Here is an 18,755-nt window from a genome sequence, read left to right as displayed (position 1 = left end):
TTACTGTTGCTCTTCCCAATGTTGTCTGGTAACAAATGAATGGTTAATGAAAACCTGGCTCGTATATAAAATGGTATACTACTAAGCATTACAGAAAAATGTAACTACAGTATGTTTTAAAAATTGCATGGAATTGGGGCTGGGGATTTAGCTCAGTGGTAGAGCGCTTACCTAGGAAGCGCAAGGCCCTGGGTTCGGTCCCCAGCTCCGAAAAAAAGAACCAAAAAAAAAAAAATGCATGGAATTAGAATATACAATATTAAGATCATACTCTTCCTTATATGAGGATCATATACTGTATTGTAAGTTTATGTGTGTACATGTACAACATACTTGAGAGGAGAAAAAAAGTAAATACTAGGGAGGAGGAAGGACTGAAGGGAGGTCATGGACACCTGAGTTATGAAGAAGATATAAACTTAACTGTGTTTCTAGTTTTAGTTTTTTGTTTTTGTTTTTGTTTTTTTTTGAGGTGGGGGGTGATGGTGGATAAATACATAAAAATATACTTGATAGTGAAAGTGAAAAATCCACTGAGCAGTGGTGACGCACACCTTTAATCTTAGCACTTGGGAGGCAGAGGCAGGTGGATCTCTGTGAGTTCGAGGCCAGCCTGATCTACAGAGTGAGTTTCAGGACAGCCATGCTTACCACTTCTCCACACCTCTCAAAAAGTGTAAAGCACAAGGCGGCGCTCCATAGCCACTCTAATACACAGAAGGTTCACTAAAACACAGTCTGTTACTTTTAATGCATGACATCTTTTTATCTGCGAGATCTTTAAAATAAAAGTCTTAGTAACTTAAAAAAATGGCTTTAAAGTTAATTTTGTACCCCTCTTCCATATTATGCATCTCCCTCTCTTCCTTCCTTTCTCTTCCCATCTGGGGAGCAGACAACCAAGGAAGGAAGCAATCAAGCAGCTCTGATGCCTGAGGACCACAACGAAGACCAGTCTAGCACAATCGTAAGGGTACAACAGTGGCATACTTATCTTGGTGGTAACCAAAAGCTCCTAAGATACAAGATTCAGGAAATCATGTCTGGCACTGGATGATTAGCCAATTATCCAGGGCTAATTAGGTAAAGTTCTTGGAGGAAATCCTACAACTGCTGTTTTACTAAACCAGCTGCACTCTATGTACCCTATGCCTGGAACTTTAATAATGGTTCTTAAACACTTTAACCTCCCTTGTGGCCCATCACCTACCAAAGGTAGTGGGAAAGAAAGGAAAGGGAGAAACTGGAGCTGTTTAGAAAGATTTTTTGGAGCAACTCCCGTCTGTGTTGAGTGGAAATCAGCGGCTGAGTTATGAGGTTATCAGTGGCACCTAGATCCAATCACAAACACTTCGTGGCTATAGCAGCAGTCCACTTCAGTAGAGTCAGGATAGCAAACACAAATCAGCAGCGGTGACAGTACCTAGAGAGACAGTCAGGCCTCAGCCTCAGCACAAGACAGCAGGAGGGACCAGGGCAAACAGGAGCGCCAGGAACAACTGTCAGCTGTGTCTCTCTCCGTGAAGGAAAGATCAGTGAAGACTCGAAACCAAGAAGTGTTATTCTCTTGCCTCAGCATGTGCATCTGTCTCAATTGACATCATCACTCTGTCAAGTGCCTGAATCCACATAAAAGGCAAGAAACCTCAGCACACCACCAAAAGTTTTGCAGTGCGTTTCTCTCTATGGAATCCCAACAAATGGAGCTCAACTATACAATGTAATGAAGACCAAAACGTGTGTTGTTAACAAAGAATCCTTCATCACGTGCCCTTTTATATGCTTGCAGAACATCCTTTTTCTCCTAGGTCTACTTTCTTCACAAGTCTGCCTTAGCATTCCACCTGTATCCGTTTCAGGAAAACATTCCTTCACATGTTTGTCCCAGCAAAACACCATGCAATGCAACCAACTTTCCAAAGAACCCTTAAGTTTTTTTCCACTTCATATACCCACGTAAGTGTAATACACCTGCCACCAAGGAAAGTTCTCTTTGAAACAAACACCATTTCAGAAAACCACAGGCGATCAAAAAAAGAGTTAAGGAGCCCAGTCTCGAAGGATACAACACAAGTGCTACAGGTAATGCTCGGGATCACTCGGATAATTTCACTTGCATTGTATCTTTTTAAAAGCTTATCTGAGGCCAGTGTCTTAATTAGGGTTTCACTGCAGTTTAGGTCACCATGACCACAGCAACTCCTATAACAAACAACGTTTAATTGAGCTGGCTTACAGTTCAGTGGGTCAGTCCATTATCATCATGGCGGGAAGCATGGCAGTGTCTAGGCTGGCCTGGTGCTGGAGGAGCTGAGAGTTCTATCTCTTGTTCCAAAGGCAGCTAGGAGATTGGCTCCTATGTGGTTAGGAGGAGGGTTTCATTGCACATCTCCACAGTGACACACTTCCTCCAACAAGAACACACCTCCTAATAGTGCCATTCCCTGGGCCAAGCATATTGAAACCACCACAGCAAGATGGCTCAGTGGGTAAAACACCAGTTCTGCAAGCCTGATAACCTGAGGTTGATCTGCAGAAAGAGAACTGACTACACAAAGCTGCCCTATGACCTATGAATGCTGTTACAAGTCCATGTGTACAACATACAACAGAAATGGCCTTTTAAAAAGTATTATTGTTTAAGGCTAAATAGTAAGTCATTATATGTAAAACTGCCATTTATCTACAGCTAAAACTTTGGTGTTTCTGTCTTTTGTCTAATGTAACAACGCATTATAAACACTGGTATTTAAGGCCACTCTACTTCTTTGAGTAGAAACCTAGGGTATCTCCATATTCTCTATTAATTCCCAATATTTTTCCATGTTTTATCCCAAATCAATGTATTTAATATGCATTATAATGGCTACAGAGTATTAGTACCTCTTTGAGATTTTATTATTCATACTGAGTGTATATTTTTTTTCCTCCATCTTTATTAAATTGGGTATTTTTTATTTACATTTCGATTGTTATTCCCTTCCCGGTTTCCAGGTCAACATCCCCCTCCCCTTCTATATCGCTGTTCCCCTCCCCATCCTCCCCCCATTACCGCCCTCCCCTCAACAATCATGATCACTGGGGGTTCGGTCTTGGCAGGACCAAGGGCTTCCCCTTCCACTGGTGCTCTTACTAGGATATTCATTGAGGTTGGAGCCCAGGGTCAGTCCATGTATAGTCTTTGGGTAGTGGCTTAGTCCCTGGAATGAGTGTATATTTTTATATTCTCTCTCAGAAAATGTTTATACAATTCCTTGTTCAATTCCCTGTGTTTTCTTTTTTTTTTCTTGAGTTTCAGAAATCCTTTCAGAAATCCTTTATAGTTACTGATCAAATAGTTTATCTCAAATGTTTTGGAACATATGTTCACTGCCACGTTGATTTTAGAAAGGGTCATTCATTCATTCATTCACTCACTCACTCAGTCATTCATATGAAACAGGATGTCACCTTACAGTCCAATAGGGCCTGGAAGGCACGGCAATACTCTTGCCTCTGTCTCTTTAAGTCTGGGATTATAGAACTATCCCACCAACCAAGCTATACTTTTCCATTTTTATAAAATATAATTGGGATTTTGATGGCTAGTTCCCCAAATCTATACAGAACACTAGAAAGTTATGAAACCTCAATAGTATTTAGCTTTCCAACCCCTTGTGTAACTGCTGAACTCTCTCTCTAGCTCCTCTTCCACTTTTCACGCATCTGTGTGTGGTGTATGTATATATGCATGCTAATTTTAATGAGCATGGGAGGTTGTGCGCACAAATGAATAAGGAGTTCCGAGGTAGATATGAGGAATCATCTTCAACTGCTTTTCTACCTTATGTAAAAAACTCTCAATTAACCAGAAGACTATGAAATGGTGAATCAAGCTTGCCAACCTGTTCTGAGGATCCCCTGTCTCCACCTTCTGAGACTGGAAATGCAGGTGGGCTGTCAGGTCTATCCAGCAATTATGTGGATCTTGGGGATCTGAACTCAGGTCCTGAACCCAAGAACCATGCTTTTTTGTTTTGTTTTGTTTTTTGTTTTTTTGAGGCAAAAGGTCTCATTCTGAAGCTCAGGCCGGCCTGAAACTCAGAACGGTACCTGTCTCAGTGCTGGGATAACACCATTTCCAGCTTTGCTGCAGAGTTGATTTTTCATTAAAAATATTTTGTTTAAATAACATGCCTGTGTATGCACAAACATGGGTTCTCAGGGCTTGAGTAACAAGCACTTAACCCCCTTTTGAAAGTTGTGAATAAGATTTACATTTTGTCAAATGATGTTCCTTCATCTATTAATATAATAATTTTCTTCTTTAGTCTATTTCTATACATTTATTTCAAATGTTAAACAAATTGTGCATATACAGGATCTATTTCACTATGTTAGGAGATTTTTTTTTTAACTGCTATCCTTACAATCCAATGTTTCCACTTCTATGTCTGAGATTACATTTCATTCTCCTGTCTAAAAACAAATGTTTTCTGCTATCATGTCACGGATATGAATTCTTCAGAGTAGTAATATTTCAAGTGTTGCTCATGGAACAGAGATATCAAATCATGTTTGGAGTCTGTTAGCAATGAACATGTAGAGAGGGGGATATAATCAGAAGAGGAGAAGGTACTTAGCATGTGTGAATACCCATTATCTACAATTAAAAAGAAAGGCAAAAATAAAAGAAAACCTGAAACAACCCGAGCAAAACACAAAAGCGATAAAAAGAAAAGAAAGCAGACACTAGAGGGTAAAGCAAAAAGGATACTGAATTCAAGGCCTGACAATTCTACGAAAGCAAGGTCAGAGTCAAGTCAGACCCTGCCTACAAAGACAAACAAGTGAATAAAACAACAGAACTGAAGCCAATCACCTTTATCTAGAATGCCACTGAATTAGTTGTGAGGTCCAGGATGGCTATTTTAAGTAACCCTGGTTGTCGTCGTCTTTGATGTATTACCCCAAGATCTCTCTTCCAGAAGTACTTTCCTGATCCTGTTCAGGCCCTAACACTCTGGATCGGATTGTTATCTTTTCTTCCTCACGTAGAGCCAAAGTGATTCCAGTCCTGCTCCAACATCCAATTGTAATACAGTGACCCTACTCTGTGAGGACATCTAGATTTAAGACCCGTTTTATTCTGGAGTGAAGGGGATCTGGGGATTGAACACAGGGTCTGTAGCATGATACTTAAAAGCTCTATCATTGAAATACATCTCTAACTTTTTGGCTTTTTTTTTTTTTGTTGTTGTTGTTTGTTTGCTTTTTGTTTTCTCAGACCATGCTGGCCTTGAGACTGCTGCATATCCAAGGATGATCTAGAGTACTGGATCTTCCTGCATCCACCTTCCTAGAACTGGAATTTACAGGTATACACCACCACGCCAGTTCTATGTGGTACTAGAGATCAAACCCATGTTAGGCAAACCCTCCTTCAACTGACGTATAGGACCAGAGCACTGGTATTTCTCTCATATACTACAGGCTGACGCTGAACTTATACAGGTGAGGTAATCTCCAACTTTTGAGCAGAGCCATGTCATGTTTCTTAGGTTGTATTTTTTTGTTTTATGATGCAGTCTTGCTTCATAACTGCCTGAACTCTCATTACAACTTGCAATAATCTTCAAACCTGGTTGTAAAAATGGCTCAGCAGCTAGAGCGCAAACGGCTCTTTAAGAGGACCTGAGTTCAGTCCTAAGTACCATGTCACTCAACTCACAACTGCTTCTAAATCCAGCCAAAGGTATCTGACACACTCTGCTGGCCTCTATGCATACCTGCATTCAAATGCACACAGCAACACAGGTAATTAAACGAACAATGACAACAAAAACCAAAGATCCTACTGTCTACATCATGAGTGTGGGATCACATCTGTGGGCCACCTGTTTTCTTTCTTTATATATCCTGGACACCAGTAACTTATGAAGAGCATGTCTTATAAATATACCCTACCAAAGTGGAGTTATGTTTTATTTGTCAGGATGATGTTTGATATATAGAAATCCAAACTTAAAATCCAGAATAACAATGTTTATTCACTCTTCTGGTTGCTGCTTTTGAGATTTCATAAAACAAAGCACTTAGGGGCTGAAAACATGGCTCACTGGGGGGAAGAGCACTTCCAGAGAAACAGGTTCAACTTTCCAGCAACAGCATCCATATGGTAGCTTACACCTATCTGCAACTCTAGGTCCAAGGAGTCTGACGGGTACTACAGGCAACAGGCACACACGATGGCAAAACACACACACACACACACACACTGTCCTTTCATATCACCTTCAAACCTTTTAGAAAATAAAATGGACTTTATAAATGCCCTGGCTATTTTTCCAGAGGTTTGATTTGATTCCTATAATTCACATGGCAGTTTATAACTGTCTTTAGCTCCAGCCCCATGAGATCTGACATTTCGAGGTCTCAGTATCAAGCATGCATGTGATACACACACACACACACACACACACACACACACACACACACACACACACACACATTCAGACAAAACAAAAAAACCTTCAATAACCATGAATTAAATCTGGGGGGGAAGAGATGGTTAAGAGTGGTTAAGAGCACTTGTTCTCAGAGAGGATCTAATTTCTTGCAGACAAATGGTGGTTTATAACCAGCTTGAACTCCAATTCTAGGGGAACTTGTTTGATCTCCAAGCATACCAAGCTTGGATGTAATGGCATATACATATAAGGCAGGCAAAACATTCACATATGAAATGCATAAATCTAATTTAAAAATTTTAAAGGAAAAAAATTTTACATCCAGAAATTATCAATCCAGGCACTGTGGTGCATTGCCTTTATTCCCAGCAGAGGCAGCCAGATCTCTGTAAATTGTAGGTCACACTGATTTACATATCAAGTTCCAGACCAGATTGGGATATGTAGTGGGACTCTATCATAAAAAAAAAAATACCAAAACCAAAAACTCACCCCAACTACAACTCCACCAAAACAAACAAAACAAACCCAGAAGAAGAACAACAACAAAAGTAAACCCAAGACTACCAAACAAAAAGAAACACCAGGACGAGTGCTGTGGCTCAATGGGTGAGGGTAGTTGCTGCCAGCCTGCCTGGAGAACCCACAGAGTGGAGAAACCGACTCTATCCTCCCATGGTTACTGTCTGGACATTTCATGAAATAATTACTTCCTGCACATAAAACAAACACTTCGGAACTAAAGAGATGCTCAGCGGTTAAGAGCACTGACTGCTCTTCCAGAGCTCCTGAGTTCAATTCCCAGCAACCACATGGTGGCTCACAACCATCTGTAATGAAATCTGATGTCCTTTTCTGGTGTGTCTGAAGACAGCTACAGTTACTTATATGCATAAAATAAATAAATAAATCTTAAAAAAAAAAGAAAAAAAAAAAAAGAGCACAGGCTGCTTCTAGAGGACCTAGGTCTGCGTCTCGGGATCCATGCAAGAGTGTAACTCTAGTTCCAGGGGTCTGATACTTTCTTTTGGCCTTTCTGGACACCAGACATGCAAATGTTGCACAGCCATACATATAGGCAAACACCCACACACATGAAATTAATTAATTTACTAATTATTGTAGAATTTTTAATCCCAATCCAGGATTTCTACTCCAACTTTGATGCTTTAGTTCCTGGATAAAAACACAGACAACCTTTATATTTAAAAAAGTCTTAATCAACACTAGAGCTGGGCAGATAGCTATCTACCCTTAGTAAATAGTAAAACCTGTTTTTATAGACAACCCCGAGTTATTACTTACTATGTTTCATCTGGGCTGCTCTTAATTGGCCAGCCCTCAGAGCCATGTTTTCTTGACTCCTAACCCATGGCAACTTTGTCTTCCTTCTATCTTCCCTTTCCCCATGGTTTCCCCCAACCCACCCAGCCCTGGGAACCCTAAAACTATGTCTCTTCTGCCCAGGTACTGGATACTGGCATCTTTATTCACTGATCGGAAATAACTTGTGGGCAACCAGGCTGTTGGTGGGGGACACACTTAGTATTACACTACACAGTCAAAAGTTAAACCTTAACAACCAATCGATTTATTCATCTTGAGACAAGAGTCTCTCTATACAGTCCTAGCTTCCCTGGCACTGGCTCCATTTTCCCTGCCTGCCCTGGCCTCTTGTTTCTACCTCCTCAGTGCTGGGATTAAAAGTCTATGCCATAATAACTGAATAAAGAAAAAATGTTAACAACTGTTAAAAAAAAAGAAAAAGTGCAGGGCAGATAAGCTGCCCATCTCCACAGCTGCCTGGAGGGAAGAGACGGAGAAGAGGAAGAAAGAAAGCCATGCCTTTTTGAGTTATGATCAACTTCGAGCAGCAGCCACATGCCAAAAGAAAGGCGGAGTCAGAGGAGTGGGAAAGCTCACTGTACCAGAGAAAACACATTTTAGGTTCTGGCATTATACAAAAGAAAATGAGTGGAAAAGTCAAGGCTCAGAAAAGGAAACAGACCCAAGAGAGTCTTTACAGAGGCTCTGTAGCAACTTTCTTTCTATATGATTTCATTTATAAGCAGTACTTAGAGTAGCCAAAAATCACAAAACAGAAAGCAGGATGTTAGGTTTTAAGGGTTTAAGGAGGCAAAAGGGAGTACAAGGATTTGTTATGAGATCTTGTCTCAGCAACATTCAAACTGCAGAACAGAAAACAAAATAATACCACACACACACACACACACACACACACACACACACACACACACACACACACACACACAGATCGAGGGTAAGAGTAAGGGGAGGAAGGGACCAGAAAGAAGGGAGGTTCCGACTGATGAATCAAAGCTGGGTACAACAGTGGCACATACTCATACCTTAGAGACAGAAGCAGGATGACATTTCTGAGAGCAAAACTGGCCTAGTCTACATAGTTTAAGTTCTAGGCCAGTTGGGCTACAAAGTAAGAAAATGCCTCAAAATAAGTAATTAATTTTTTTGGGTTGTGTATCACAACAGACTTTTAAATTTGTTTCCTAAAGGTAAGTTCTGTATTTTGAATCTTTTAGCCCTTTTACTTTTTATATGTACAAGTGGTTTTTGGCCACCTTATGTTTAAGACAGGGTCTAACAATATTATGTGGCCTAGGGTGGCTTACATTACAATGTTAATACAGCTTAGATTGACCTTACAACTCCAAATCATTTTCCTTGAGCTGGAATCACTGGCATGCCCAAGTACCTCACCCAAACCATTTTCCCACAGTAAAAAGCAGGTTTTAAGGTTTGGTTTCATAAATAAATTACAGTCTGGCGACGCTTAGGCTGGGGTTATGGAGACAAGAAAAAAATGCTGACTGCCCAGCCCAGTGAGCTTCGTCTGATGCCTGGGGCCCACACGCTGGGAGAGGCCCCATGGGCTGTCCTTGGGGCTACCCTACTCCTGTCATAGCATGCACGCGCACTCACACACAGAAAAATAAGTCATAAAATAAAGAAGTCAACTGCTGTTATTCAGATCACAATATCTTAAGAAAGAAATTACCTTTTATTGTTTTCTTGTTCTTCTTCCTCTGGTACTGTCTTCTGCTTTTTTCTAGTCTGTTCTTCTAACAGCCAATTTTTCCTCTTCCACCCCTTCTTATGTTCTGAATTAAGGTTCACACTCTGAACCACAGCCTCGATCACATCCGTAACTGTGTCTGGACTTAGGTGCAGCGACACTTCTTCGCCTTCGTTCAATTCTGGGTTGACAAACTGGGCAGCCTGGAATGCTTGCATTGACACCACAGCTTGGAGGGGACATTTCCGAGGTCGACCTGGTCTGCGTTTCACAAAATTGTTTCCTGTCCTGGCCTGCCTTTGAAGTTTTTTGGCTTTTAAAATTTTATTGACATGGTCCAGATTTTTCTTGGTAGCCAAGATTTTGTCATAATTGCACATTTTCCGAGCTTGGCGCTGCATAGCTTCAACTACACTTCTCTTGATATGATGAGGGGAACATCTGCTTGCTAACTTTTCAGAAAGAAGTGGGATACTATTACAAGAGTCACTCGGGACTGCAGGCACTAGAAGACTGTCTGATTTCCCTAGGGTCCGCTCTTTGCTGTAGCTATGGCCTGGACTGGAAGAAGGTGGTGCAGATACAGTTGTAATTGGAGCATCACCATTTTTCTCCACGGACTCTTGCTCATCATGTTGAACTATCCGCTGCAACAGACAGTCTACAGAGTCATCCAGAGAAGCAACCAATCTGGGACTTCTGGAAGGAATTCCATTCACTAAAAGAGACAACACAGCACACACAGACAAAAATTTGATCACTTTGTTATCTAAATTACTTTGTCTCTTTATGTTTGCTTCTTAGCCTTTTGAGACAAGGTTGTGCTTTGAAGCCTCTCTGGCTTAGAATTCACTATGCAAGTCAGGCTGCTCTTGAACTAACTAATGACCAATCCTCCTTGCCTCTGCCTCTTGAGTGCTAGGGTTATAGGTAACCAACAAGCTTTTACCTTCATTAATTAAATCTTTATTTTTTGACTTATGCACGTGTCTGTGTGTGTATTGCATGTTCACACTGCTGCCCATGGAGGACAGAAGAGGGAATCAGCTCTGCTGAAGCTGGTGAGCAGCAGAGCTCTAACACCAGCTCATCTTGCAGCCATTCTTTACTGTGGTAAGATGGGTTTCCTGGAGCTCAGGACGGCCTTAAGCCTACCATGCTTGAAGTGACTCTTAGTGGATCATCTTAAATTCCTAATCCTCGCGCAATGTCCCCAGGGCTGCAATTACAAGTGTGTGCCATACCTGGCTAAACAACTTTCTGCACTGACAAAGGATAAAGAAGTGTTAAAGGCTAGATGGTTAAAGACTGGATAAAGATCCAAACTCGTCTTTCGCTCTGAGCACTGGGGTTCAAATTCAGAGACCTGCCCATTTGAAGCAAGTTGTTTACGACTCACCTAAGTCCTGAGCAAGAAGGGTTCTTTCCCTTCACCTTCTCCAGCATGTTTAAAAAGGGTGTTACACTGTTTCCAGGCTGGCCTGGAATTCACTATGTAAGGTTATGCTCCTCAGCCTCCTAAGTCCCAGAATTAAGTCATATACCATATCTGTGGTTTTTGTTTATATTTCATGTGGATCCAAACTTTTGTGTGGGGAGTGAGGGGAAGGAGGAAGATGTTAATCTTGCTGTTTCTTGAGAGACATCCATCTTGTTATTTTTAATTGGAACCAAACACATATCCTTTTTAAAAAACATTAAGTGTGGTGAATCACTAAGTCATTTCTCTAGCTGTAAGACTAAGGAGGTTTTTTTTTAAGAGATGGAGACTTTAAAAGTTGGACTGACTACATTTCACATCCTGAGAGTGTGTGGACAAGGGATACAAGTTATATCTTAAAAGTGGCTATGTGGGGTTGGGGATTTAGCTCAGTGGTAGAGCGCTTGCCTAGCAAGCAGAAGGCCCTGGGTTCGGTCCTCAGCTGGGGGGGAGGGTAGCTATGTTTGGGAAGAGTATCTTTCTAAAACAATGTTTTTATTTTGTGAGCATGTGGACATGGAACAGTGCATGCATGGAGATCAAAAGCCATCTCTGTCTTCAGCACTTCCTCCACTTTCCTGTGGACCTAGGGGCTGAACTCAGGCAGTCAGGCTCCTGTAGCATCTGCTTACCTGCTGGGCCAGCTCTTTAGCCCAAACTTGGTTTAGTTAATTAAAGTGGGAAGAGCCCCCCACCATGAGAGGCAGATCCCTTCTAAATGGGATCCTATACTGTCACACACTGAGAAAAGAAACAGAAAAGCAGCCTGTATTTATCCCTCTCCATTTCCTGACAGTGGACATCAATCATATCAACAGTTGCTTCAGGCTCCTCCTGCTGTCTTGACTTCCCCACCAAAAGGGACTGTACCTTGAACTTCCCTATGTTTCTTCTGGCAGGGCACTTTTAATCATAGGAAAGAAAATAAGACAGTCCCTAAACTCACAGATTACTATTAATATCCACAGGTCATAGTTTTTTTTTTTAAAGATTTATTAATTTATTATATATAAGTACACTGTAGCTGTTTTCAGATACACCAGAAGAGGGAATCGGATCTCTTTACAGATGGTTGTGAGCCACCATGTGGTTGCTGGGAATTGAACTCATGACCTCTGGAAGAGCAGTCGGGTGCTCTTAACCACTGAGCCATCTCTCCAGCCCCAGGTCATAGTTTTTAATCAGTGAATTTATTTACATGTTTTTAAATGGGGTATTCGCTGACATGTATGGTGTCTTATATGCAGGACCTGACCCAGAAAAATTGTCACAGATTTCAAGTGAGCTTGAGCTACATAATAGGGACCAGGAGAGCCAGCCATAGCAAAACTCTGTCCAAACATATTACAATTAGTGCCAGATGGTTTAGGATATACTGGAGACGGCTCACCAGATTAAAAAGTATTTGCTGATAAGCTTAGTGCCAATCTTAGGGTCCACAGTGGAAATAGAGAACTAATTTCTCAAAGTTTGAGGAACAAATCCAGTAAGAGGGAGAGGGGTAAGGCCAGAGATCAGATACTTAAGTAACTAACTTTGTCGACACAGTGAATCTGAGTCCAATCTGGACTACAGGAGTCCCTGCTCCAAAACAAACACCAGAGAAAAAAAATGACATGAATTGTTTTTCTTTAAGATTAATTTTACTTTTATTTATATGTGTTTGTATGTCTGTCACAGGTGTACAGGTGCTCTCTGAGGCCAGAGGAGGGTACTGAATGCTAGGAACAGAACTCAGGCCTTTGGAAGAGCAAGAGCTTTTAACCACTGTGCTATTTATCTCTCCAGTCCAATTCCAGATATTTCCCTATAGTACTAGGTATCGTAGAACAATCTATCTCATCAGGAAATGAAATTTTTCTAAGATTTCTAATAACTTCATATTAAAATTCTTAAAATGAAGAGGGTATGGGAATGGATCTCTCTTTCCAATGTGACAATGTGGCCATATTGAACATACCTCCCTTTTCTGCTTTTCGCTTTCCCTATGGTGTCTTTGGCTTATTGAGGATGGGTGGGAGAGATTGGCTCTTTAAGGCTGTTAGAGGCTAGTCTCTGACCCTAGCCCCAAGACCCAGTATACAAACTAGTTTCTGAAAGTTGACCTTTGAACATGGCTTGCACACATATACAAGTGTACAGAAACACTTTCCCTACTGCTCAACACAGAAAAACAAAAAATTTCCAGTGATCATGAGAGAGCAGGTCAAGGAGGTACCTATCCACTGCTTGTTTCCTATCAATACAGATATCTGTGTCTCTAAAACTTCATATAACGGAAAATTGGAAAATACAGTCTCATTATTTGGCTGTATTCCTGAAACAGGCATTTAGAATCTGTCTTTGGTAATAAAAGTCATTCCTATCTTAGTAAGCTCAAAATGTTAATGGCAGCCTGGTGAAAGGCTTTCTGCCTTCTTTTTGTCTGTCTTTTCCTTTGATTACCCAATTGATTCTGTACATAGGCAGGTTAATCAGTAAAGGAACTGTCTGTCTAATCTATCTCATCATCTTTTCAAAGCTGAAGGCAGAGAGAAGTCACTATTCTAAAGCTGTAGTCACTTTGGATCTAGGAAGAATAATAACTGCCCCAAACCCCATAAGGGTAATTATTTATGAGGTTAAAGATTTGTCCTGGAGCAGAAGTGTCATCTGAGACCCATCGTACCTCTAAATCAATAAGGACTTCTTTGAATTATTTTGCAGAACCAGAACTGAGATCAACAACAACTAAGCCATATCCTAATCAATACTGATAAATTAATTATCCCAACAAACTTCTTTCATTCCCCACTCTTGTCTAATGAAAGTGAAAGCTCATCCTGTAAGCTATTCTAATAAATCATATATATATGTATATATATGATTTGTACATGCTATATTTATAAATCTTATAGATAAAAATATATATGTATATATATATAACACATATATGTGTTCTCTCTCTCTCAATCAGTTCTGTTCCTCTAGAGAACCCTGACTAATACAGGGGGTATAATATTTAAGTCAATGGTTATGGCCTTATCTACATACAAGGCTGTTACTGATTGTGATTTGCAGGGAACTGTAAGACAGATAAATCCAGCCAAAAGACTTATTAATTAGCCCATTAGAGCTGCAGTTACATACATGTTCCTCCTACCAAATTACCAACTAGTTCCAAAAGTTCCATGTTCTGTCAAACTTCTAACTCTTCTCTTTTCCCAGAAATGGCCTCCCAACACTTGAAAAATCCTGCAATTTCACGTCAGCAAGACAGGTCAGTGTATACAGGCGCCTGTAGCTAAGCTTGAGGACCTGATCTAGTTCCAGAACCCGCATGGTGAAAGGAGAAAATAGACTCCTATGAGCTGTCCTCTGCCCTCCACACACACGTGCACACACCACAAATAGATACACAAATTGTGTCGGTTTTCCCCTCATTTCTTCTTCTATTTATGGTGTCACAGGGGAGGGAGGGAGGGAAGGTAGGGGAAAGAGAAAAGGAAATCTTTGTCTATCCCAAGATCAAGAAGACTTTCTTCTACTTTTTATGGTTTTAAAATTTTCATAGAAACCTATTTCAAGTTAAAATTTCCATGGAATACAGTCCTCTCTCCTCGCAAAGCCAGCTAGATGTCATTTGGGTTAAAAAGATTTGTCTTCATGTTTGTGAGGAGTACCCTGAAAGGGCAGGATTGCTAGCTTGCTCTGCAATCCTACTTCTCAAGTTGCAACAGGACTTTTCATTGCCCAGGCTGAGCTACACAATGATTCTAGGCCAGCCTCAGCTACACAGTATAACCTTGCGTCTTAAAACAGACAGCTGAACAACCCATCCACAACAACCAACACCACTCCAAACAGAAATGAATCAGAAGGCACTGTGTGGGGTCATCAAAATAGCTAGTGGGTAAAGGTGCTTGGTACCAGGCCTCATGACCTCAGTTACATCCCTGGAACCCACAAGGTCAAAAGGTATTACTGATTTATAAGTTGTCCTTTGACTTCTGTCCATGATAAAATGTTTTTAAAAGAAGTATATATGAGTTCTACTTTTGGTCTTTTAAAGCTTTTTAAAATTTTTATTCATTTGTTGTAATTCAGATCATCAGCCTTGGAGACATACTGTTATCTACAATACAAGCACAAAGACCCAATTTACAGACTTTGTTTTATTAAACCTTATTATATGCTATTTTATGTTATAGTCCTGGCAGGAACAAATTCTCTTTTTCTTTTCTTAGCTATGTAGACCTGGCTGGCACTGAACTCCCAGACTTCTGGCTATTCCTGTATGTCAAATGATTGACTAAAGGGCTGTCTTAGTCATTGTTTTATTGTTGTGAAGAGACCATGAGATCGAGGCAGCTCTTATAAGAGAAAACATTTAGTTGGGGGCTTGCTTACAGTTTGAGGGTGAGTTTGTGATCATTATAGTGGGACACACAGCAGAAGGCAGACATGGTACTAGAACAGTAGCTCAGAGTTTACATCTTATCCAAAAGACAGAGGCAGAGAACAAAAAAGACTGAGACCACTGTGAGCTTTTGAAACCTGAAAGCCATTCCCGGTGACAGAGCTACTCCAGCAAGGCCACGTCTTCTAACCCTCACAAAGCAGGTCCAATACCTGAGAACCAAATACTCAAATATTCAAATATTCTGGTATACACCTCTTCTGCTCTGTGTGTGTGTGTGTGTGTGTGTGTGTGTGTGTGTGTGTGTGTGTGTGTGTTACTGGTGATTTACCTAGGGTCTTATCCATCATGACACATATGCATATGTGCAAGCACAGACACACAAGTAACATGTAAAAACACAGCAATGTAACTAAATAGATATGCCATTGTATGGTGTAGACAAAAGCCTTATAATGACCAATGAGTTGATCAAATCATAAAATCATTATCACTCTACATTTTAAAAATATAATAAACTACATTTTAGAATCAAATGATTCTAAATCATGTGATTCAAATCAATTTTACTAAGACCACATTGCACATACAGATTGGTTTGGAGAATTATCTTTTAAACAAAGAAACATATTTTTCAGCAGTGTTTTCTAATTATTCTTTTGAGAGTTTAGCCTAGACATGTACTATATTTAGGGCTGTGTTGAAGAAATGAAACCAGGGTTTCATGCATGTATGCTAGAAAAGCACTCTATCAACCGATCAACATTTTTGGACCTTATGATTATTATCGTATGTATATTTGAGACAGACTCTTGCAAACCTGGCCCCAAACTCACGACAGTACTTCTTGCCTCAGTCTCTCCAGTGTTGGGATTACCAGCTCACTTTGTATTTTTTAATTAAATACGCAACAGGATATTTATCTTTAACTATTTAATGGATGACCTTGAACTCCTAATCCTGCTTCTACCTCTCAACTGCTCAGATTATAGGCATGTAAAAACATACCTGACAATAAAAATTTATTAAAGGACTTCTGTTGTTGTAAAAATATAAAAAATAAAATGCTGTCTTTACCCCACTAGATCCGTCACTGCAGTGCCCCAAGATATCTGCTGGATATCTTGCCAGATGCACATAACCCAATTCTGTGGTGGCCCAGTGTCTCTAACTGCTGCACACGTTTTTTACACTTAAATCGCTACATGAAAGAACACACAACATAATAACCTTGAGACAGGAGGGACAGGGAGAGAAGCTGTGGCCGGACAATAAGGAAGCTGATGTTAAGATTTCATACTGTAGGGGCTGGAGAGATGGCTCAGCGGTTAAGAGCACCTGACTGCTTTCCCAGAGGTCCTGAGTCCAATTCCCAGCAACCATATGGTGGCTCACAACCATCTGTAAAGAGATCCAATGCCCTCTTCTGGTGTATCTGAAGACAGCTACAGTGTACTTATATATAAGATTTCATACTGTACATTTATAGGTTGTTAAGAATGTTCCTAAGGGATGGATGTGTACAGGGCTTTGTATGTTTAGGTGGGCAATTATATCTTATCAATTGGATCAATGGTTATTGATATCTTGGGGCACTGCAGTGATGGATCTAATGGGGTAAGATAGCATTTTATTTTTTATATTTTTACAACAACAGACTTCAGGTCACACTGTTACAGAATATACTCTTTTACATCATTTCAATTAAAAATAATCATGTATGTGTGTCAAGTCTGAGTGTGTGCACAGGTGCAGAGCCCTACAGAGGCCAATGGAGTCAGATCCCCATGGTCAGGGGGATCTGCAAAAGGAGTACATGTTCTTAACTGCTAAGCTGTCACTCCAGTGCCCTCACATTTCAATTTCTTGAAAGTAAAACTATTAAATTTTTTCAATATACATTATCAGTGATACTGAGGTGACAAGGCCACTTTTGTTCGTTTTACAAAGATTTGTTAATCTCAAATTACAGATAGGAAACAATTCTGAAAATCTAGTAAGACAACAGAACTCACCTGTTGAAGAAGTACTTTCAGATGAAGACCTTTTACGGGTAGGGCTACAATTTGTGCTTTCTGATGATCGCTGGGAAGGTTTATCGGAAGCTGACTGGGAACCTGGGAAGAAAGAAAAAGAAATCATAGGACCATTCAAGACTACATGTAGTGTTAAAGCAAGCTGTGTTACAACAGTGAATTTTAGCTGCAGTCACTGCCATTCCCTGTAACAGTATCATGTGCAAGCTCACAAGAAAAATAAGCAGAGGATAAACCATGCTAGATGTTGGCTGACAGAACTTCCAAAGTCTCATAAAATCTGTAAATTAGCTGAGACGACTAGTTTCAAAGGTTAAAAAAAATAGTGATTTACTTTCTTTTTCTTTTCTTTTTTTTAAAGATTTATTTATTTATTATATATGGGTATACTATAGCTGTCTTCAGACACACCAGAAGAGGGCACCAGATCCCATTACAGATGGTTGTGAGCCACCATGTGGTTGCCGGGATTTGAACTCAGGACCTCTGGAAGAACAGTCAGTGCTCTTAACCGCTGAGCCATCTCTCCAGCCCCGTGATTTAGTTTCATGTACCATCAGTATAAAATATTAAAGTATTTGCTGATGAAAATCAAGTCTAACCTTTTTTTTTATTATTAAAATGAACAATATAAACCAACAAACAAAGCTTATACTACAACTGAGAAATAACTGAGGTGGGAAAGGGATATCCAACTTAGGCATCTCATTTAAAGAATTCAGATAAAAAGTAGGTGGCTGGGTCTCAAGTCCATCATTTTATACAATTCACAAAGTAATTCTCACATTCTGATCTCTTCTATAAAAAATTCGTGAAGAACTGGTTATTAACTTGTTAATGGTATACACTTAAGTTTACCTCATAAGAACATTCAATTTCTCTTCAAAAAGTCTTATAATTTTAGCAAAAACTCCAAATTAGTGCAGCATAATTTAGTACATCTCTTGTTCAGGAGAAAATGATGTTCAGAAATGACTCTTTTCCTGCAAAAAAGTTATTTGTGTCTAGTACTTCTTCCCTAACAACCTAAAAAGCTGGCTGTTGAATGCACATGAGACAAGCTTTAGCACACAACTGGAGTCACAGAAGACAAGAAACCAATGCCTGACAGGAGAGTATTCAGATTGATTGCCTCAAGGATTTAACTCTCAAAATGAAGACAAGATTTAATCTCTGAAGGACAATATAGTACCAGAAGAAATGAATGGAGCTAAATTTCTATGATTTCCCTTTCTCTAGGAGAAAATGCAAATTGTGAACTTTGTTTTTTTAAAGTTTCTTAAGTCACACCACTGCAGTTCTCTTAGTAGGTATTGTACTTGGCAGTACTGACGAG

General features: G+C 40.1%; 1 protein-coding gene across 10 annotated transcripts in view; it reads right to left on the bottom strand.

Annotated features, from left to right (window-relative positions):
- Ash1l (ASH1 like histone lysine methyltransferase) overlaps positions 1 to 18,755 on the bottom strand; it is a 136,456-nt gene that overhangs the window by 70,782 nt on the left and 46,919 nt on the right. For 7 of the 10 annotated variants that reach the window (XM_008761159.4, XM_008761158.3, NM_001107689.2 and 4 more), the window contains 2 exons: positions 17,399 to 17,500; positions 9,487 to 10,222 (listed from right to left, as the gene is read on the bottom strand). In XM_008761159.4, the coding sequence (XP_008759381.1) occupies positions 9,487 to 10,222; positions 17,399 to 17,500 (838 nt within the window). The remainder of the gene's footprint in view (positions 1 to 9,486; positions 10,223 to 17,398; positions 17,501 to 18,755) is intronic. The other 3 variants (XR_005500293.2, XR_010063608.1, XM_039102315.2) reach the window with 1 other exon arrangement.

This window comes from Rattus norvegicus, chromosome 2 (assembly GCF_036323735.1).
Source record: "Rattus norvegicus strain BN/NHsdMcwi chromosome 2, GRCr8, whole genome shotgun sequence".
In the NCBI taxonomy this organism is placed as follows: domain Eukaryota; kingdom Metazoa; phylum Chordata; class Mammalia; order Rodentia; family Muridae; genus Rattus; species Rattus norvegicus.
The sequence above is the reverse complement of the archived record's forward strand: the minus strand, read 5'-3'. Positions and strand labels throughout refer to the sequence as shown.